This window comes from Megascapheus bottae, chromosome 6 (genome assembly GCF_031878675.1).
Source record: "Megascapheus bottae isolate mThoBot1 chromosome 6, mThoBot2.hap1, whole genome shotgun sequence".
Lineage (NCBI taxonomy): Eukaryota > Metazoa > Chordata > Mammalia > Rodentia > Geomyidae > Megascapheus > Megascapheus bottae.
This window is the reverse complement of record NC_143514.1, coordinates 55,616,451-55,638,934: the sequence shown is the minus strand read 5'-3', so window position 1 is coordinate 55,638,934 and position 22,484 is coordinate 55,616,451. Positions and strand designations below refer to the sequence as shown.

The window sequence follows — 22,484 nt, the reverse complement described above, 5'->3', positions numbered from 1 at the left end:
ACATGGGGCTTCACTTTAAGTAAAGCAGGACATGTGAGCAAATGTCTTAGGATGCTCAGGACACATCCCTACCCCCAGTCTTCTCTTCAGGCTCAGCAATGCTGGACACGTGCTTGTCTTCTCTCTTTTCATTCAAGCCCCCAGCCACATAGACAGAGTATAGCAGGTTGGTGTCCTGTGAGAAGGTAGGATTTTGTACAGATGGATATCTGAATGCCTCTTTCTGGAAATGGGATTTTAAGAGAGACAAAGAGCAACTCAGAGAAGGGGAACAGGGAAAGTTTTTCTGGTCCAGGGTGGTGGATGCTAGAGACTCTCACGACAGAATTCTAAATCAAAAGGGGAGGCTGAGGCCAAAGAGTGGAAATGTGCAAAGATAGAGAAGGAAGCCAAACTACTTCCAAGGCAGGACTCAACTGACCACTGAAGGGCCTGGCTTGCCAAGGAAGGAGAAGGACATCTGGGCAGCCGAGACCACCCTCATCATTCCAAATCTCAGTCACTGCTGGCTCTCCTCTGGTCTGCTTTGCACAGTGAGAAGAGGTTTGCCTAAGAACTAAATGAATGTGATTGCCCACTAGTGCCTGCCATTAGTGGTGATTAGTTAAAACATCAGAGTCTAAACAGTCAATTGGTTCTAATAATTAATACTGTGGCTCAACAGTGATTGAGAAGGGGAGGGAGAGAGAAGAAAAAAGGAATGGAACAGGATTGACAAGCAAACACTAGCTGGGTGACTACTCCTTCTTTGTTGCTGTTGTTTTTGAGATGGGGTTGCTAAGTAGCCCAGGGTGGCCTCAAATTTTCCGTCCTCCTGCCTCCGCCCCCCCAAGCACTGGGATACAGATGTGCATGCAGTGCCACACCCGGCATCGTGACTACCAGTGCTTGACCTGTGTCCAGATGCTAAGCTACATCATGCGCTGGATTCTGTGTTCTTGTAAACTGTTCCACATCAATCACATTACAGAATTATACAACCACCTTTTAGGCAATATCATGATTCTCTGTCTTCTATGGGTAAGAAAAATGTGGCAGGGAAGATAAAAGCCACTTGATGCTCTGTACCCATTTGTTGAATGAATGGATAAATAAATGAATGAAGTAGCCAGAACTGAAATTCAAATTCAGGTTGGCCTAACTCCAAAACTTTAAAAAAAATCTCTCTCTGCCACACACACACACACACACACACACACACACACACACTTCCCTCTGTCTTTCCTGTCTGTCTCTCCTATCTCACCCTCCATTTTTCTGCCTCTTTCATACACACACACAAGCTTCCATCACACCCCTCCACCCTGGTTTCTGGTGGTATGCCTTTCCACCACCACCACCCCCAGACACACCTCTTACAAACCGCACACAATGTACCTTTGTCATACAGCCCTATCTCCATCTCACACATACCATTCCCACAAACAAATCCTTTCTAGTGGCCTTCCTCCCTCTCCTCTTCTGCTCACACTCACTGACCTCCATCTCTCTCTCACCCACCCATTCTTTCTCACAGCCTGAGGTGCCCCCCACCCCCCGCTGCCCCACTAGTTTGCCCCTCCTCCTTTCAGGACAGCAGACAGGCTCACAGTTCTTGATGCATCACTGGCTAATAGTGTGCCTTCCAACAGAGCTTGGGATATGTAAGAACAAGAAACTCACTCCTTCATCTCCACATAGCCTGCTCTCTCAGCCCCCTCCGTCCCCAGGAGCCAGGCCCCCAGAGGCTAGGCTTGCAGTTGAACTGTCTCTACATCTGGAAGAGCCCGACCTAGCATGGGGGAGGGGGCTAATCCCAGAGTCCTCTGTCATCCAGGAACAGCCTGAGCCACTCCCCACCCCCTCCCAGGTCAGGAGCCGCAGCAGGAGCCGCAGCGAGCAGGATGGCTGTGTGTGCATTGCTATTAATCACCCCTCCTGGTCCCGCTAACGAGGCTAATGCGGTAAGTGACAATAGCCCATCTTGGTTCCTGATTTAGGGGCTCAGGACGGAAGCTGGGCTCCTGGGAGTGAAGACGTGAATTCTCCACGACACTAAACCTTCAAATAAATCTCCTCCAGTCAGAGAAGCCCAGGGCACTAAATCCCACGCGCCGGTAATTGAAACCCTTAGAGCTTTCTTGGGTAGGGAAATTGCTGAGAGAGAGCACGCGCTGCCCAGGGGTTCCGGGTAGGGTGGTGGGCCAGCGTGGAGACTGGCTGTAGGATGCTAGAGGTGGCCAGGACCCTTCCAGGAGCATATGAGCATCAGTTTGTCCTGGTGCATGTGTCTGTTTGTCCATGCTTCGGGACATGGAAATTACTGTGCAATTGTATTCACAGGTTCACTGTGAGCCCCCCTCCTACCAATCTTTGAACACCTGACAAATATTTGAGAACTAAGAATACAGATGGAACTATTATCTTTTATTTATTTATTTTGCCAGTCCTGGGGCTTGAACTCTGGGCCAGGATGCTATCCCTGAGCTACTTTTTCTCAAGGCTACTGCTCTACCACTTGAGCCACAGTGCCATGTCTAGCTTTTTCTGAGTAGTTTATTGGAGGTAACAGTCTCACAGACTTTCCTGCCCAGGCTGGCTTCAAACTGAGATCCTCAGATCTCAGCCTCCTGAGGAGCTAAGATTACAGGCGTGAGCCGCTGGTGCCCAGCAGAGCTATATCTTTTGAGAGCATCCATATTTAAAAATCCTTAGTCCAGACAGTGGCTCACGCCTGTAATCCTAGCTACTCAGGAGGCTGAGATCTGAGGATCTCAGTTCAAAGCCAGCCTGGGCACAAGACCATGAGACTTATCTACAATTAATCACTAGAAAACAGAAAGTGGCTCAAGGGGTAGGGCAGTAGCCTTGAGCTAAAGAGCTCAGGGACAACGCCCAGGCCCAGGGGTAGGGCAGTAACCTTGGGCTGAAGAACTCCCAGGACAGCTCCCAGGCCCAGAGTTCAAGCCCCATGACCCCCTCCACCCCCCCCCAAAAAAAACCCTTAGAGCTTTTGATTTCACTTGATCATAAACAAAGCTGCATTTATGCCAAAGGAAATTTCAATATCACCCCCATAGCTTTCCTTTACCTCTTTCTGTCTCCTTCTCCCCCGCACTCTGCTACTCTCATCCTTCACCTTCCAGATATTCCCTACAAGTCCTTTAAGTCCTCCTCCCACTAACTTAGCCACTGAATCATTCAGTACCCACTCTATACCCAACCCCAGACTATGTCTTAACTGGATCAGGATGAATCAGATAACCTTCCTGCCCTCAAGGAGCTCAAGGTGGGTAAGACATGGATAAATGCCCAAGTGTAATATTTCATATGTGCAATGATGAAGTGATAGCTGTGCAAAGTAACATAGCATGAAAATAGTGTAATTAACCATCGGAGAAAGGAAGTGTTATCTGAGGATGGTCTTAAGGAATAAGTAAGACTTATTTATCATGGACATTATGGTCAGTGAGAATAAAAAGAAGAGCTGAGTGTTGAATAGCTGTAGCAAATGGAATTGCTAAAGATGTGAACTAAGAGGAGGCCAGGGTGGAATTCGGAATTTTAGAATTTATGCTGTGAGCTTTAGAGGGGGCCAGGAAAGGGTCCTAGGTGGCTGAATGGCAGGATCTAATGGGGGGCAGTATTTGTCTACTTGTTTTGTCATGGGGCTTGAACTCAAAGGCTGGGCTCTGTCCCTTAGCTCTTTTGCTCAAGGTTCAAGGCTCTACCACTTTGAGCCACAGTGCCACTTCCAGTTTTCTGGTGGTTAATTGGTAATGAGTCTCCCAGACTTTTCTGCCATGCTGGCTTTGAACCTCTATTCTCAGGTCTCAGCCTCCTGACTACCTAGGATTACAGGTGTGACCTACCAGCACTCAGCTCTCAATTTGTGTTTTAAGAAGCTCCTTCTAGGGCCGGGAGTTTGGCCTAGTGGTAGAGTGCTTGCCTAGCATGCACGAAGACCCGGGTTCGATTCCTTGGTACCACATACATAGAAAAAAGCCGGAAGTGGTGCTCAGGCTCAAGTGGTAGATAGAGCGCTAGCCTTGAGAAAGTCCAAGGACACTGCTCAGGCCCTGAGCTCAAGCCCAGGACTGGCAAAAAAAAAAAAAAAAGCTCCTTCTACCAAGCACTGGTGGCTTATACCTGTAATCCTAACTACTCAGGTGGCTGAGATCCAAGGATTCTAGTTTGAAGCCAGCCTTGGCAAACAAATTTCAGAGACTCTTATCTCCAATTAACCAGTTAAAAAAAAAAAAGCCTCCAGTACAGGCACAATAAAAGAAAAGAAAGCTCTTTCTATCTATACAGAAGTCAGTAGACTAGAGGGGAAAGAAATGTGTGCTGGGAGACACCATAGTTTAAAAAAAAAAAAAAAAAAGCTGAGATGCCTGAACTAGGACAATGGGAAATGAAGATGCACTGAGCACTTTGGAGATGGAGATATAAACCACTGTTTATTTCCTGGATGCAAGGTCCTGAATAAGAGTCAAGACTGTCAATTTAGGGAAGGATAGCAGTGCCACTCATCGAAACACAAAACAGAGGAAGGCAGGGCCAGAGGAAGAGAAGTTCCTGAAATTTCAGGATTGCTGTGCTCCAAGAGCCTGTCGGACATCCCAGTAGAAATCTCTACTGGATTCTACAGGGAGAAGAGAGCCCAGGAGAAGGGATTAAACTGAAACAGGAAGATGAATACCTCTCCCACTGAAAATGGAGGGAAGGTGGCTTGAGAGAAGTTGAGTGAATTCACGTCTAACGGACTCCCAACTGCAGAGTGAAATAGGGAGTAAAGCCACTTGGTAAGAGACAGGGGACAAAAGTAGGGCAAAGCACTCAAAGCAGCAAAATAGTATTAGCTTTTGTGGAAAGTGGATTTTTACTGGCACATATCTGCATAGTTCTATGATTTACTGCTACACATAGCTGCCTCTGTGACTAAAACAAAAGGGAAACTGGTTGGATGGAGGAGAAAGCAAAAAGCATCTGTTGACAAGAGGGTGTTGAAGTAATATACCATGGAATCCAGGCTTTAGGCATTAGTGAGTGAAGGCTTGAGAGCTGAGAGACTGACCGGGAATCAAACCTAATGGGTCCAAAACCCATGAGAGGACTGGGAAGGTGGGGCAAGGGGAAAAAGTTCTAGATTAGAGCACAGTAGGCTGTTGAAAGTCAAGGAAGAGGATGGGAGATGGGAGAGGGGAGAAGAAGAGAAAGATGGGAAGGAGAAGGAGGAGGAGGTGGTGGTGGTGGTTATCATCCGGCTTAGAGAACAGAGGTATCAAAGTTCTCAGTAAATATAGAGAATGATGGACTTGACCTCACAGAATTTGAAGCACAGAGATGGGACAATAGCATCCTACCTTGCAAAAGACTGCAAGGGAGAGGTGTGTCTGGGGATAGGTCAGCATTGTAGGAGGGAGGACATGAAGGATATCACAGCCCAGGATTGTGGGTGGAGGGGAGCTTCTCAGTGTGGCACCCCCAGGAAGGTGGTAGAGAGGCATCCACCGAGCCACCTCCACCCTCAGCATCACTCCTGGGACTTCTCCGTATCTCTGGCCTTCTTGTCCCAACTTGAGGTCTTCCTCTTAGACTGTCTGCTCTCCCACCCTACCCACACATCTTCCCATCTCCTCCATCCATCCATCCATCCATCCTTCCGTGTCTCTTCCTCCCACACTCCCTCTCTGGTTGTCCCTTCTCTGGACCCTTCCCCTGCCCTGCCCCACCCCAGCCGGCCTGAGCGAGCAGGAACCCCTGTGCCTTCATTTCTCAGGTCACTGCTTGGCTAATGGGCTATTAATTTGCTCAATCGTCCCCTGTGAGGCAAACTCAATTTCTGCCAGCCAGTCGTCCCTCCCTGTCGACAGTGTGATTGATTGGAGGAACAGCTGTCACCGCCCGGCTGCCTGCTCCCTGCCTCCTTCCCTCCCGGGTCCGCACCACCCCTCCTCCTCCTCGGGCCGCCGCCCCTCGCCCACAGAGGCAGCGCACCCCTGCCACCTGCCCAAGGATCTGTCGCCAGCAATGAAAAATGACAGAAATATTTAAGGACAAATAAGGTTTCCCAACGCAATTGAAAATGATTACAGGCAGCTACAGATGGGGCCAATCTGATGCGCAGCAACAAATCAAATCGAATTTCCTTATCGGCGTATTATTTTAGGCGTTATCTGGCGCGTGGATGCAGTTATCAATTCAATTTCAGCCGCTGGGCCGCTGTTTACCGTCTCGCCTTTGCTGGGAAAAGGTAAACATGCTCAGCCCAGCAAATTAATTTCTGGCTGAAGCCAGAGGCAGCAAAGGACTGCTACCCAGGACCCATGGCCTCCTCCTTGGCCCTGGGCTCTAGCAGGTCGGGCTAGAGCTTGCCCACGAAGCCACAGCCCCACGAAGCTGCCTGCCCCTGCCCCAAGCAGGAAAGCAGGGTTTCAGGAGGCTGGGGGGGGGGGGTAGGGGGTGACCGTTGTTGGCTTTGCTGCTACTGCCAGCGAGAGGTGAAGGTCTCCCATTAATTCCCAGCTAAAAATGACAAATTCATCTTGGACGACAATTAAATGAAGTCAGTAATTGATGCTAATTGATCTCCAGATGTGAGGGCTCCCCTCAGCCTCAGCAGCACGTGGCTGTCTTGCTCATTCTTCCCCACCCTAACCCTCCTCTTCCTCTACCTCCCTGAGCTGCCTGCACTTTCAGTCCTTGCTCTCTGCCCAGTGCTGTGGTTCTGACCATGCAGGTCTGCCGGGAGGCACCTCCCTAGGCTCGGTCAGCAGGCAGTGCCTAAGGCCAGGCAGCTGGGCCTACTGCCCATCCAATCTCCATCGTTGGTGGTGCCCCGTGCTCCACCCATCTGCCTAGAAAGCAGGTAACCCGGCCCCCTCCTCCTCCACCATTCAGGATTTATTGCCCACAGCTGTGGAGGTTCCAACTTCATTTTTATAAGCCCATAGTCAGAGCCAGCAGGGGGTAAAGCACACTTGAAGTTACTTTACACACAACAGTCTTGGCATTTTGGCTGCATGGCAAGGCAGGCACTGGCTGGGGATTGGGGAGTGTAGAGGTATGCCAAGGAGAATGGGCAGGTATAACTCAGGCTGCCCCTGAATGTAAACATAGATGCTCAGGTGTGTGTATGTGTGCTTAGATGTGAAAAAAAAAAAGTGCCCACCCTGTGTGAGCACCTATGTGTGTCCAGACACTGGAGATTCTAGGTGTGTCTGGTCCATATGTGGATATTTTTCTTTACTGCCATTCCCAAAGCCTAATCCCAGACACTACTGACAGACCCTACCTGTTCTACCCACCACTGGCCCAGCCCAGTACCAGGATTTATCTGGAAATTATTAGCTCAAGGAGGAGGAGGAGAACAAAGTATAGCTCCTCAAAAAGAAGGAGGCAATTGTTACATTTGGAATAACCAAGGTCAGCGCTATGAAACAGTTCTGGTCCCTTGAAGACTTATCAGCCTCTGAACAGGTCAGCCGGTGCACTTAGCTACAGCAAAAGTTCATGGGGCCAAAGGCTCAAGTACTATGACCAGGACTTAGTGAATTTGATTGTGCCTTGTCCAGGAGCCTTTCTTTACCCTTCAACTGAATCTAAGTCTAAACCTGTCCTTAGGTTGAGCTCCACCTGGCTGCCCTGCAGATGTTAGCCACTGGCCACTCAGCAGTCATATCTAGTTCAGTCAGACACCAACATATTGCTACAGACAATAGCATCGATCCCAAGAGTCAGAGCGCCAGCCAGGCTTTTGTAAGAGGCCATGTGGAATGGCCAGTCTAAGTGCCAGTCTAAGCTTCTGTAGGCAAAGAGGAGGAAAGAAGATGGTAAGGGAATGACTTGCCACCCCTGTGTATTCCATCTTGATATATAGGTCACATGTGTGAAACCTGATGCTGGGTGAATGCCTTATGCAAAGACAAGGAACAGATAAAAATAAAAATGAAAAAAGCATGTGCCGCAGGACAAATGACCCAGCTAAACCAGAGCAGGGTGGGGAGAAAGCCCTCATCTTCAGGGATGTCTATATCTTTGGGGATTTGAGAAAGTCAGTAATCATGTCTACTCCTACTATTACTTCTCTCTTACTTTGGGTCCTGGCCCTCTGTTAGATGCTGAAGCTGTAGTAGTGAATAAGTTAATGATTACCCTCAAGGAATTTACTATCCAAAGCTAGGCACTGTAATTGCAGCACTTGAGAGGCTGAGGCAAGAGGCTCACAAGTTAAGGCCAGCCTGGGCTACTAGGCTACATAGAAGATTCTATCCTTTAAAAAAAAATAGCCAGAGTGGGAAGGCAGGAAGGCAGGAAGGCAATAATGAAGACAGGAAGGAAAGGAAGGAAAGAAGGAAGGAAGGAAGGAAGGAAGGAAGGAAAGAAGGAAGGAAGGAATGCAGGCAAGCAAGCAGGCAGAAAGGCTATAGACACATGAAGCCATAGTAATTGTGGCAAATGCTGTGAAAAAATGCAGTAAGAGACAATACAGAGGAGATGACTAACACCAGTCTGGGGGAATCATGGAAGTCTCCCTGGAAGAAGGAATTCTAGGTTGAATCCTAAAACGTGAGTTAGCTGTCTTGTGCAAATAGCTCCTGCTATATTTTTTTCAGGTGCTCAGCAAGCCCAAAGCAGAAACCAATAGGGCTACTTGGTTCCAAGTGATGTAGAACTGCTTTCAAAAACAAAACAAAACAAGAAATTCACCTTTGAGCACCAGCCACTATCCTGGCGTGTGGGCAAAAGGGTACACAGCTGTTTTCCCGAGTGTCCCTGGGCACCAGCATATAAGTGTGGGCTACAGCTAAATACACATCTCTCCCCGCCTGCCCTACCCCCACCTCCTCGACCAGGGATGCCTATTAATCCTGACAAATGATGACTTACGAACATGTAATGCAAACTGATTCATCATACATTCAAATCCGCCGCCCCGCCCCAGCGGGAGGCCCCAGCCAGACAAGTGTATTACACGGATAATGTATTTGACGTATTAATAAAACCAGCTGCATTGCTCTGGCGCGGGGACTGGGGAATGCCAATATACGATGACAGATCACATATTGATGAAATCCAGATGTTTGGAATCATAGTCTTGGGGCCTTGTTCATATTGACTGAAGGTAAAAAATGCCGTCTGTCAGCATGTTAACTCTTCCTGTCCCATACCCAGCAGAGGCACCAACCATGGTTTTCTGGAGAGAAGAGGAGGAGGGGATGAGCAAGAGAGGAGAGATGAGGCATTCAATGGTTGGGATTGTGATAGATGGATGAAGAGGAGGGAAGAGGGTTGTGCTATATATGACAGGATATATGGATGGGGAACTTTTTTGTTTGATGATCTTGATCTCTCAGCAACATTTGACTCTTAATGACACCCCTGAAGCCCCAAAACTTCCTTTCTTGGCTTCAGTGAAATCATCCTTTTCTTGTTTTTCTCCTACCTCTTTAGTGTTCTCAGTCCTTGATGATGTAAACTTCCTTCACCTGTTCAGAGTTGAGATTCTCTTCCTGACTCTTCTAACCTTATGTGATCTCTTACCTATTCTTTTTTTTTTTTTTTTTTTTGCCAGTCCTGGGCTTGAGCTCAGGGCCTGAGCGCTGTCCTTGGACTTTCTCAAGGCTAGAGCTCTACCACTTGAGCCTCAGCAGCACCACTTCCGACTTTTTTCTATGTATGTGGTACCGAGGAATCCAACCCTGGTCTTCTTGCATGTTAGGCAAGCACTCTACCACTAGGCCAAACTCCGGCCATACTCTTAACTTCATTCACTTATTCAATTAGTAGATATTTCCTGAGTACTTACCCTAGGATTGACATTGTTCTAGGCATAACGAATACAGTGGTAAACCTCAATCTTATCTATATGACAGGCCTATAATTCTAATTCTGATTTACATATACTGCTTACTCAGCATGTTCACAGTTCCTCTAACTAAGCACATCTAAAACCCAACTCATTTTCTTTCCTTCTAAGTCTGACTTAAAAACCAGTAAGGTACATAAAGGTATGGATAGATAGGAGAAGGAATTATACAGGGGCCAGATGGGCCTGGGTACCCACTAAGTGGTAGGTGATCATCATCACAGGAAAGAAGCCTAGATAAGGGGCAAGGCCAGGTAGACACCAGGATGAAGCAGATATAGGCACAACAAACCAATGGTCAACAAACTGGAAACAATAATGACTTTACTTGGAAACAGCTTTGATTTAATTTTATCTTGACAAAAGTCCTGGGAGTTGTATATCATTAGCACTACTTTGCACAAGGAGAAATAACGCTCAGAATTGTTAAGTGATTTGCCCAAGGTTATACAGGGAGTAAGAAGCAACTCTGTTGAATTCTGCTTAAGTTATATTCTGCATCTTGGTCACTAGAAAATGGAGATCCTTCTTTTGAAGGATGGAGTGAGGGAAGGGAAGAATAGAACACAAGTATTTATATGCTTTTGTTTTGTGTCAGTTTGGGGCCTGAATTCTGGACTTGAGAGGTATCCCTGAGCAATTTTTGCTCAAAGCTAGTAGTCTACCACTTACAGCACACCATTTCTGGTTTTCTGGTGGTTAATTGGTTATAAGAGTCTCACAGACTTTCCTGACTGGACTTGCTTTGATCTGCAATCCTCAGATCTCAGTCTCTTGAGTAGCTAGGATTACAGGTGTGAACCACCAATGCCCAGCTATCCTTTACATATTCTTAAAAGTCCTAGGTTTCACCGCCTTCTGTCAGTAAGCTCATCCTCACTATCATGTTCCCTATCTCTAGTCAGACACCAGGCAGTCAAGCCATACTATTGTGGTCTGGGAATTGCTACTTAGGTAAAGAGAGAAGCAAGGATTGAACCCCTAGGCCACTAACTGGGGAGGGGGATTCCTCTTTAGGGCCTCTCTCCAAATGCATAGTCCTCACTACTTTCTTTTCACAACTTTCACTTTCAAATAAACTTACCCTCTACTTTAAAAAAGAAAAAAACTGGCCATGACAGAGAGGCAATCACATTTTGGGGAGCTGCAAGGCCAGACATGGGTTAGTGGTCCAGTGATGGCATTGAAGATGGCAGACACGGAGTAGCTTAGGTGGGCATGAGATCCCTGTTCCCAGTGGTCAGTAATTCCCAACAGAGGAGGGCAGCAGAGGGCTGATCTAGGCCCCCAGGTAGCAGAGGCCTTGAAGATTTGGCCAGCTGGAGCCCGGCCCTTCCTGAGGGCCCCGCGGGCTTGAACCTCCTCTCCCTCTTCACTCGGCCAGTCCCTCTTCGTTGAGCACAGCCCAAGGTCACCCGATCAGGAAGCCTCCAGACAAGGCCTCTCAACCCTTCCTCTTGGGGCTGCGCTTGCCCAGATGTTCGGCTGGAAGAGTGGGTGCCCCTCCTTGCCCTCCTCGTGCTTTGGCGGCCGGGGACGTGGCGGTGGCGGGCCCTGCGCGCAGGGGTGGCGGGGAGGGTGGCTCTAATGAATGTGGACTGGAGGCGGAATGAGCGATCCATCTTTGCATGGGAGGGGAGGGGGCTGCGGGCGTCCCCCCACCCCACACACTCAATCAGGCGCTGTCAGACCTCCGGCCGCCTGGCATTTTGGTGAAGAATCTCTCAGCTAAAAATTGTTGTCAGTCCCATTTCCTCGTTATCAGTGCAAGGGCTGAGGCAGCGCCCGGGGATTAGCAGGAGCGGCGAGCGCCCGCACTTGCCGCCATCCACGCCGATAACACCGGGCCTCCCGCCTCACCTCCCCCATTCATCATCTTTAGCACTGACAGCCCGACCCAGTCCCTGTCCCCATCCCCTCGGGCCTTCCCTCCGCTCCCCACAGCGCCGGCTCTGCCAGTCTCCGAACCTGCCCCCCCCCCCGGGAGCGGGGGAGGGATTAGGTGTCCTACAGAGGGGCAGGGTTCACCCTACGACTGAATGACCTGGACCCACCTGTGGCAAAGGCCTTGCCCAGCTATTGGAGCAACTGTCAAAGGCAGGCGCCAGGGATGCTCTGGCAGGTGGGCTCCAGACGTGCACCTGGGATGCCGCCTGCAGAGCTGGAGAAGGGGTGCCTGCACCCCCGTGGGTAACCTACTGAGGGTTTCTGGGAGCCTTCATCCGTCTGAGATGAACTCCCAGATTCTGGGAAGTGTGGAGAAGAAGCACCAGGGGATGTCTTTTCCTGAGCCTAAGAAGAGTAGAGGGTGGAGGGCTTCATCCCCACCCCAGCAAGACCACGGCCCTCCCTCTCCCCACCTCCCTTTGGCCATCCCCAGCGTTTTATGGCCCATTTTATGGCCACTGTAATGGTCCAGGTCAAAAGCTTCAGGGAGCTGTATTCTGGAAATTATGCAAACGAGGAGCAGGCCCAGGGCCAGAGTATGGATTTTGTCATTAAACCTGGGCAGGCCATGTCGTTAGTGCAGTAAAATCCACGTCATGACCACAGGTCTCAATATAAAATTATAGGGAACACAGCGGGGGGGGGGGGGGGTGGAGGGAAATGGGGGGCTCATCACCATACTAACATCTGCCACTCTAACCTCTAAGAAAATAGGGATGGGATGAAGCCTAGAGGCTGGTCCCTGTCAGTGTCCATCCTAACGCTGGGACCCAAAAAGAGGGTCCAATATCCTGATAGGGAAACAGAGGCTAAGTTCAGAAAAAGCTCGTGCTGAAAAGCAGATAAAATGAGAATAGATATCTGGAAATACTGGTGCCTGGCTCCCAGACATGCAGGCCAGGACTTCAGGAAACTGAATCCTGGACCCTTCATGGCTCCTGCATCTTTCATGGCTCTGGCCACCAGTGACTGGAATACTGGCTTTCTTTATTGGCTTTCCCACTAATTTGTGATTTCCTAGAAGCCAAGAATGTGTTTTATTTATCTCTGAGCTCCTGTTTCCCCTAGAATAATACTTGACATAATTGTTTTATAAATGTTTGCTGGGTAAATAAAGCTATGAGCTCAAGAATGGCATTCAAGGTCCTATTCAGTTCTGCGCCTCAATTTCCCTATTTGTAAAATGTCCTGGAAATTTTTCAGGATCTCACGTCTGAAATTGGATGACTGTAATGAATAAGGGGCAACACTGAAACTAGAATCTTTACCTTTCACATCTCAGACCAAGACCACATCTGCTTCTTCCATTCACTACTACCTTGTAGCTATTGTATGAATACTGAAGGCACAATCACCAAGGCTCATGAAAATGGGACCCCTTCCCCACCACTTAGACCTAGCCACACCCTGGGGAAAAAAAGCTTCTATGGCTGACCTCTCAACTGTCTGGTTTTGAGGACAAGCTGTCTTTTGACCATCTTTCTCCCTATCTTCGTCCTTTCCTCATTTGATTCATCGTTGAATATTTGGTCTATGTCAAATAGGCCTGCTACTAATTGCCTATAAATATATATGAATAAGAAGTGGACCTTGGCCGGGCACACTGGCTCACGCCTGTAATCCTAGCTACTCAGGAAGCTGTGATCTGAGTATCAGGGTTCAAAGCCAGCCCCGGCACAAAAGAACCTGAGTCTTGGCTTGGCTTGAGGGTAGGGCAGTAGCCTTGAGCTGAAGAGCTCAGAGACAATGCCCAGACCCAGGGTTAGGGCTCTAGTCTTGAGCTGAAGCCAAGTTCAAGCCCCATGACCCAACAACAACAACAACAAAAAAGAAGTGGACCTTGCCCACAAGGAAATCATAACTTTTTCCTTAATTCAATCATTTTTTCCCATATACTTCTTGCGGGGGGTAGGGGGGGAGAAGGAAAGACACTGTCCCTGAACTTCTTTTCACTCAAGGCTAGCAACCTACCACTTGAGCCACAGCTCCACTTCCAGCTTTTCTTGAGTAGTTTACTGAAGCTAAGAATCTCACAGACTTTCCAGCCTATGCTGGAAAGGCCATCTTCACATCTTATACCTCAGCCTCCTAAATAGCTAGGATTACAAGCATGAGCCACTGGCTCCATGCCTGGTTTAATTCTAAAGTACAACTTAAATTTTACTTCTTTGGTTAAGCCTTTTTCTTTCTTTCTTTCTTAAACCCAGAACACATACCCAGACTAAACTGTTCCTCTCTTTTGAGTCCTCAGATGACTCAATCCCAGCATCCAGGAAAGTCATAATCTTCCAGGGTCTGGTTTAAAAGGAAATGGGTTCTGTGCTTAGCCTGAACTAGAAGCTCCCTCAAGCTTGGGGTTGCAAATAAAAATACAGGGCACGGGCTGGAAATGTAGCTTAGTGGTAGAGTGCTTGCCTAGCATGCATGAAGCCCTGGGTTCGATTCCTCAGTATTCCATAAATAGAAAAGGCCAAAAGTGGTGCTTTGGCTCAAATGGTAGAGCACTAGCCTTGAGCAAAAGAAACTCAGGGACAGTGCCCATGTCCTGAGTTCAAGCTCAGGATTAGCAAAAAAAAAAAAAAAAAAAAAAAGAAAAGAAAAGAAAAGAAAACCAGAGCACCTAGGCAGATGTGATTTTAGAAAAAAATAATCCATAGTATAAATATGTCCTGTGAAATAGTTGGGACACACACTTAAAAAGAACTGTCAAGCCAGGCATAGTGGCTCATACCTGTAATCCTATCCTCAGGAGGCCGAGATCTGAGGATAAAGGTTCAAACCCAATCCGGGCACAAAAGGACCTGAGATACTTATCTCCAACTAACCTCTAGAAAATGGGAAGTGGGGCTTGGCTCAAGGGTAAGGCGGTAGCCTTGAGCTAAAGAGCTCTAGGACAACACCCAAGTTCTGGAGTAAGGAGGTAGCCTTGAGCTAAAGAGCTTAGGGAGGGTGCCCAGGCCAGTTCAAGCCCCATGACCTACCAAACAAACAAACAAACAAACAACAAAAAAAACTATCATATATCTGAAATCAAATTTAACTAGGCATTCTGTATTTAATCTACCAAAAGGACTCAGATATCCATCCTAGTCACCAGCAGTCTTTATCTCTCTGAAAGCTGATTTTTCTTTTACCCTCTCTTGGCACCAGAGGGAAGAATGGAGGAAGATTCAAGCTGAAGAAGTCCAGTAAACAGAGCCCCATGCATACCTAGGGTTTCTTGACCCCATGACTATAAGCAAACCTGGAGTCCTGGATAGGGGACAGGAAATGGGCTCAGTTCCTCAAGGAAGATGAACTAGGCCACCTGCAAGCTTCTTTCTAAGATGTTTTGTCCTTAGTTACCATTAGTGACCGAGTGTAAATAGAGTTCAGGCTTCAGCCAGTCTCCACTGTGCTTATGTTCTGGGTATACACTATTAGAAGGGCATATTGAAGAGACAGACCTCTGAATCATGAGCTTGCAGAAGACCCATAAGGTTATCCAAGGGAGAAGCCATGAGACCTAAATAAGAATATGGATTCCAAGAATATTTATTAAGCAGTAGAATGGAGAGGATGTGGTAGTTGAGTGAATGTGAGAAGGGTAGGAAAGCAAATGAAGGACAGGATGAATAAAGGTATCATTATCAGAAATGGATGTTGCTCGGTCAGTTTGGCCTAGTAGTAGAGTGTTTGCCTAGCATGGACAAAGACCAGGTCTTGATTCCTTGGTACCACATACAGAGAAAAAGCCATAAGTGGTACTGCGGCTCAAGTGGTAGAGCTCCAGGCTTGAGAAACCCCAAGGACAATGCTCAAGCCCCAGGACTGGCAAAAAAATTCTTAAAAAAGAAAAGAAAGGAAAAAAATGAACATTGCCTTATAAGCCAGATGCCAGTGGCTCATGCCTGTAATCCAGCTGAGATCTCAGATCTGAGGATCAAGATTGGAAGACAAGTCTATGCCTCTTATCTCCAATTTCCAGCAAAAATCTGGAAGTAGAACTGTGGCTCAAGTGATAGAACACTAGCTCTAAGCACAAAAAGCTCAGGGACAGTGCCCAGGTCACAAGTTCAAGCCCCAGGATTCTTCCCCCTGTACACCCCCCCAAAAAAAAGACAACATGTACATCACTGAAAGAGTGGCAGGTTTGGAAGGACTAAAGAGCTCTTTTTTTTTTTTTTTTAAACTAGTCCTAGGGCTTAAATCCAGGGCCTGAGCATTGTGCTTGGGGTTTCACAAGACAAGGTTCTACCACCTGAACCACAGCACCACTTCTGGCTTTTTCTATGCATGTGGTACCGAGGAATTGAACCTGGTTCTTCAAGCATGGTAAGGCAAGCACTCTACCACTAGGCCAAACTCCCGGCCCTAGAGCTCAATTGTGAATTACTGAATTTCAGAAATCCATATGACATTTAAGCATTGATGTCTACTAGATATTTGGATACAGAGCCCTGGAAGGATTAGAGCAGAGTCATATGGTCTGCAGTCAACAAGATACTGGTGGAAATTATGGCCACAGATTCAATGAAATCATCCAGCACACAGAATGTGTGAAAAGTGAAGAAAGGAGAGAATGCTAGCCTGGAAATCACTTGGTCCCTGTTGGTCTTTCCCAGGCAATTAGATGGGCAAGGACTAGGCTTGATTCTATCCTAGGACTCCACTGCTCTGCACTGGGTCTGGTTAAGAGTGAGCAAAAGAGAGTATCTGTTGAATGACTTCAAGAATGAATCTCTTCCCATTCTCTTGTCTCCATTCTCCTAGATCTGGGGAATGTGATAGCAGTGAGAAGAGAACAGGGATGCAGGGCACTCTATAATCTGGCTGATGGTATGATTAAACATCTGTGAAATAGAGTGATCAACGTTTGATTGCACAGAGCATTGATTGTGTCCCAACAGATTTCTGAGATGGACCGCTGGTTGAGGAGGTGTGGTTTATGATCACAGCCTGTGGAGCTGTAAAGAGTGACGCCCACTGGTTCTGAGAACCTCAGATTCACCCTTCCTCCAGGTCAAGAATCCCTAGGGAAACTAGACACTGGTGGTTCACATCTAATCCTAGCTACTCTGGAGAATGAGAGATAAGGATCACAGTTTAAAGCCAGCCTGGGCAGGAAAATCCGTGAGACTCTTGCCTCCAATTAACCACCAAAAAAAAAAAAAAAAAAAAGCCAGAAGTAGAGCTGTGGTAGAATGCTAGCCTTGAGCACAAAAGCTCAGAGACAGCACCCAAGTCCTGAGTTCAAGTCCCAGGAGTGGCATGTACACATGCATACATGTGCACACAGGCATGTACGCACAGGCATGTACACACACACACACACACACACACACACACACACACACACAAAGAAAAAAAAATCCCTAATAGATAGCAAGTAGACTTGGGCCAGAGACTTGAGATACTGGATTTCCCCTCAAGGGACTAGCCTGGCTCATGTGTGTCTGGCCTTCCTTCATGTCTTCCTTCATGTCTCCTTCCTGGCCAGGCAAGAAGAAAGCAGCAGCATTGTTTGACAGCCAGGCTCCGATCTGCCCCATCTGTCAAGTCCTGTTGAGGCCCAGCGAGTTGCAGGAACATATGGAGCAGGAACTTGAGCAACTGGCCCAGCTGCCTACCAGGTAAGCCACTTATGAGGAGCTTGACACGGGGGATTCTACAGGGAGGTCTCACCACTCCCTGTAGGGAGAAGCAGGAGTCTTCGGCCATTCTCTAGTACTCCCTTTTCAGTGTTCCTTCTCCAGCTGAATGGTTCTACCTTTCCTCTTCTTGCTTTAGTTTTTGGGAGAGAAAAATGGGGGAAAAAAATGACTCTTCAGGCCCCAGTCTCAGAATTCAAGGGAACTACACAGGGAACAAGCCACTGCCACGGGCCCAGCACTGCCAGCTGAGGTCTCGAGAAGATTTTCTTTTTAAAGCCTGTCCAGTCGTTCCCTCCAGCCTGGTTCCACCATCCAAGGGAGTGTGAGAAGTATTTCCTCCATGAATCTCAAGGGCTGGGAGATGACAATCTTGAGAATATGTTCAGGCGTGTACACACATCCTGTCCCTGTTAAAGGACTGGACTAAGCTTTCTCAGAGGCTTTGGGAGAAGCCACGTTAACCAAAGGAACATAGGAGAATCATTATGAAATTACCTAGCCAGACACCACTGACTCATGCCTGTAATCTTAACTATGCAAGAGGCTGAGATCTAAGGATTGCTGTTCAAAGCCAGCCTGGGCAGGAGAATCTATGAAACTCTGATCTCCAATTAACTACCAAAAGCCACAAGTGGAGCTGTGATTCCACTGGCAGAGTACCACTGTTGAGTAGAAAAGGCTAAGGGACAATATCTAGGCCCGGAGTTCAAGCCCCAGGACCAGCACAAAAAAAAAAAAAAGGAAAGGAAAGAGAGAGAAGGAAGGAAGGAGATGGAAGTTAGGAAGGGAGAGGGGACAGGAGGAAGGGAAGAAAGAGAAATAAAAGGAAAAAGAAAAGAGCTGGGTCCTGGTAACTCTTACCTATATATATAATCCTAGCTATTCAGGAGGCTGAGATCTAAGCATCAAGTTTGAAGCCAGGTGGACAGGAAAAGTTTGTGAGACTCTGATCTCCAATTAATTACCAAAAAGATGTAAGAAGAGCTTAAGCACAAACAAGCAGGGATGGCACTCACACCATGAGTTCAAGCTCCAGAAATGGCAAAAAAAAAAGGGGGGGGGCTACCTCAAATTTTAGCAGTATAGAACAATTATTCCATTACACTCATACAATGTGTGGGATTAGGAATTCAGACAGTACAGAAGGCCTGTCTCCTCCAGATGTCTGAGGCCTCAGCTGGGGTCATCTAGAGGTTCCTTCATGCAGATGTCTGATGGTTGGTGGTAACTAGGGCCCAAAGCATCTGTTCATGGCTTCTGTGTAGACTGGGCTTCCTCATAGCCTCATAGCCTTGGAGTAGATGGACTCCTTATATGGCAACTTAGGGCTCCAAATGAAATGTTGCAGCAAAGATGAAAACTGGATCCCCTTTTTCCTTCCTTTCCTTCCTGTCTTCCTTCCTTCCATCCTTCCTTTCCTCCCTCCCTCCTTCCTTCCTTCCTTTCTTTCTATGTGTTTGTGTGTACTGGAACTTGAACTGAGGGCCTACACATTATCCCTTAGCATTTTCACCCAAGGCTAGTGCTTTGCCACTTGAGTTACATCTCCAACTCCCGCGTTTTGCTGGTTAATTGGGGATAAGAGTCTCCAGGACTTTCAAACAGAAATCCTCAGACTTGGCCTCCTGAGTAGCTAGGATTACAGGCATAAGTCACAAATGCCTTGAACTCTGCATGTTAAAGGAAGAAACACCTACAGAAATTGTGGTCATACTTTAAAAGCCCCACAGGTTATTAATCGGTAATCATCACAGCCTCATATAATACTATTTGCCAACTACTTTACATTGCGTTGTTTTATTTAATCTGTGTTGTTTAATTATAGGGATATGTTGTGGGAAATTAACCCTGAGGCAATTCTGCCATGCAAAAATTCTAGCATAAACTTACACAAACTATCATGTCACTAGGCAATATAATCTTATGGTATCACTGTAGTTCATGTGGTCTACTGACCAAAACATCCTTACATGGTGTATAATTATCACCTCCATTTTACAGATGAGGAGGTACAGAAGGGTTACATGACTTCTCTGATGTTGCACAGCTAGTAAGTGGTAAAGACTCATTAGAACTCAAGCCATCAGGACACCAGTGCCCAGGCTCTTACGCACCCCACCCCTCCCTCCAGCACTGACATCCAAGGGCTCCACCGGCTAGTGAAAGAAATATCCTGCAGTTGGAGTGCCGCACCTGGGCAGTCCAGGAGTTCTGTGTAAACTGCTTCCAATGGGAACAAGAACAGAAAACAGAGGCAGAAAGGGAGGGGGTCTGCAAAGCCTTGTAAAGGCCGCATGCCCCCCGAGGTCGTGGAGAATGGAGGCTCTCTGCCTCTTAGCGGCGGTCTCCACCCTGCTCTGCCCACCGCATTCCCCCCTGTTCTCAGCCATTCCGATTCCGCCCCGCAACGTGTGGCTGGCCAGGCCCCAGTTCTTCATCCCAAGTCCTCTCAGAGCACCCCGTTCCTCCACGCCCTGATCCCCACCTAGCCCGTCACACCGCCCTCCGCACGTGCGCGCCCCGCGCCCCCGGCACGCCCCCTCCCTCCGGGTGTCTGACAGCCGGACAGCGGGATCTGCACAGCAAGTGAAATTCCCGTCGGATCGATAAAGCCGAAGCGCTGGCGGCGACGGGTCGATGGTTTTATCTGTCTCGGCCCCGCCGCGCCCGGCGCGCTGACAGTCCGACCGGCCGGCAAAGGCGTTCAAGGGCAGCCGCGCCCGCCGCCCCCTCCCCGCGCCGCCGCCCCGGCTGCGCTCCCCGCGGCCGCTGCGCCCACCGGCCTGCGAGCTGGACCGGCCGCCACCGCCCTCGTGATTTATCTGGATTTTTAATTGGAAAAAATTTGCGAATTAATTGATTTCAGGAACTTGCCAATTAACATTGTAATTGGGTGCGTGATAAATTCCCCAGGAGCGTGTCAGCTCCCTCCGGGCGGCTGGCACGTGGGGAGGAGCGCGGCCCTGGCTGCCCTTGCCCCGCCCCTGCCTGCTCTCTGCAGGGCAGCAGAGGGAGGGGGACGTGAGGAAGTGACCGAGACACCCAGTTCCCTCCTTCCCCACCATCGGTATCCTGAACAGAGTGGCCTTCCAGCCATTTCACAGACAGGGAAACTGAGTCACGCAGAAGACAAAACCCAAATGCCAGTAGCCAAGGCCTCCTCCCCAGCTCTCCAATGCTCCCTTCCTTAGGGCAGGCTCCCTTCTCAGCTCCTCCCTCTCACATTTCTCCTCTGCTTTTCCTCTTAACCCTGCCTTTGCCTCCTTTGCCCTCCTGTTCTCATCCTAACTCCTTCCTTTCTCTTTTCTTTTCTTTCTTTCTTTCTTTCTCGCAGGGCTTGAACTCCGAGCCTGGGCGCTCTCTCGCTCAAGGTTAGCACTCTACTAGACACTTGGAGCCACAGTTCCACTTCCGATTTTCCTGCCCAGACGGGCTTTGAACCTCCAGCCTCAGACCTCAGCTTCATGAGTAGCTAGGATTACAGGAGTGCGCCACCAGTGCCCAGCCAGCCTAGCCCTCTTCTGAGCCTGGGAATGATGCTGGATCATGCTACACTATGCCTTCGGCCTCCCACTCAGCTCTGCTTGAGGAGCTCTTTTTCTTTTCAGGGACTGTTCTGGGACCAGATTATTTCAGAGGAGCCTGTTCAGGACCCTCTAGGAATGGCCTGTTATTCCCCACACAGCCAAGGTTTACAAAGCAGGTACCTTCCAACCCCATAGACACCAGGTATGCACACACCCCTGCTGGTCATAGAAGGTCTTCACAATGGAAGGGGTCCTAGACAGAGTGGTGTCATAGCAGCATTCATAAGCAACATGAGTTGTAGGAGAATGGCACTAGAGGCCATTCTCCTCTAAGAGACAGGCTGCAGAGATTTAAAAAGAGAGAGGCCGGGCATGGTGGCTCACACCTGTAATCCTAGCTACTCAGAAGGCTGAGATCTGAGGATTGTGGCTCAAAGCCAGCTGGGCACTAAAGTCCATGAGATTCTTATCTCCAATTCACCACCAGAAAACTGCAAGTGGCACTTTTGCTCAAGGGGTATGGCATTAGCCTTGAGCTGAAGAACTCAGGAACAGTGCCTAAGCCCAGAGTTTAAGCCCCATGACCAACCAAAAAAAAAAAAAAAAAAAGAAAAGAAAAGGGTGGAAAGAAGCTAGAGGACTTAGCTTGGGGTACTTAGTAAGGAGGAAACATTCTGGTTCTTTGATGATTGGGAGGTGGTAGAGGCAGAGAAGTAAATGTTGATAGGCTGAAGGAAGAAAGGCACAACTCTGGGGCAAGCAGAGGCCAAAACATCTCTGGGATACTGAGCGCATTAGAACTAGAATGAAAAGAGAGAGGCAGGGACATAGGTGGGGACCAAAGATGGAAGGGCAGATGGCAGGGTCTGCCTCCTAGACCTCTCTATAGCCCTCAGGTGGGAGCTGGGGAGGGAAGGGCAGGAGAGGAAGGGGAAAAAAGAGGGGAAAGGAAACAATCTAGAAGTGGGACTTGGCTGGGCTTAAAGATCTCCTCTTTTGAAGGCTTTCTGAGCTACTGCGAGAACTGGCTCTTTGGGTAGTGTTTTAAAAGGCTGAGGCTGGGTGACTGGAGGAGAGCGGGTGTGGAGATGGCAGTGCCCCACCCCCACTTAAGCCTTATTTAAGGCTGGCCTCGGTGTTTGGTTGGGTAATGAACTAGATAAACAATTCCCCAAATAGATTAAAACGAAGTGTAACTTACAAAGGCGGCTGGTGATGATGGTTTATTCCCAGGCAGTGCACCATTTCTTTATTTCCAAGGATAATTCAGTGTAAATCACCTTAATTAAAAGTGTCAGCCCAGCCCATGAATATTGTACTTAGGAACGCGTTTCCTGGGTCCCAGTTATAATTTAAAACCCATGGATCACTAGGCAGCGAGTGACTGAGCAAGGCAGGAAATTGTTGGGGGCGGGCTGTGGAAACAAGGAGGGATGGAAGGCAGAGCTGATGGGCTGGGCAGGAGCCAGGCTCTAAGGCCTCTCTTCTGCTCCTCAGTCTCTAGGGGACCAGGCAAACTTGGAAGTG

The 22,484-nt window shown here is 48.3% G+C and overlaps 1 protein-coding gene across 2 annotated transcripts in view; it reads left to right on the top strand.

The window, feature by feature from the left end:
• Rnf220 (ring finger protein 220) overlaps positions 1-22,484 on the top strand; it is a 222,370-nt gene that overhangs the window by 163,047 nt on the left and 36,839 nt on the right. For both annotated transcript variants that reach the window (XM_090334995.1, XM_090334994.1), the window contains exon 2: positions 17,277-17,409. In XM_090334995.1, coding sequence (XP_090191121.1) covers positions 17,277-17,409 — 133 coding nt within the window. The remainder of the gene's footprint in view (positions 1-17,276; positions 17,410-22,484) is intronic.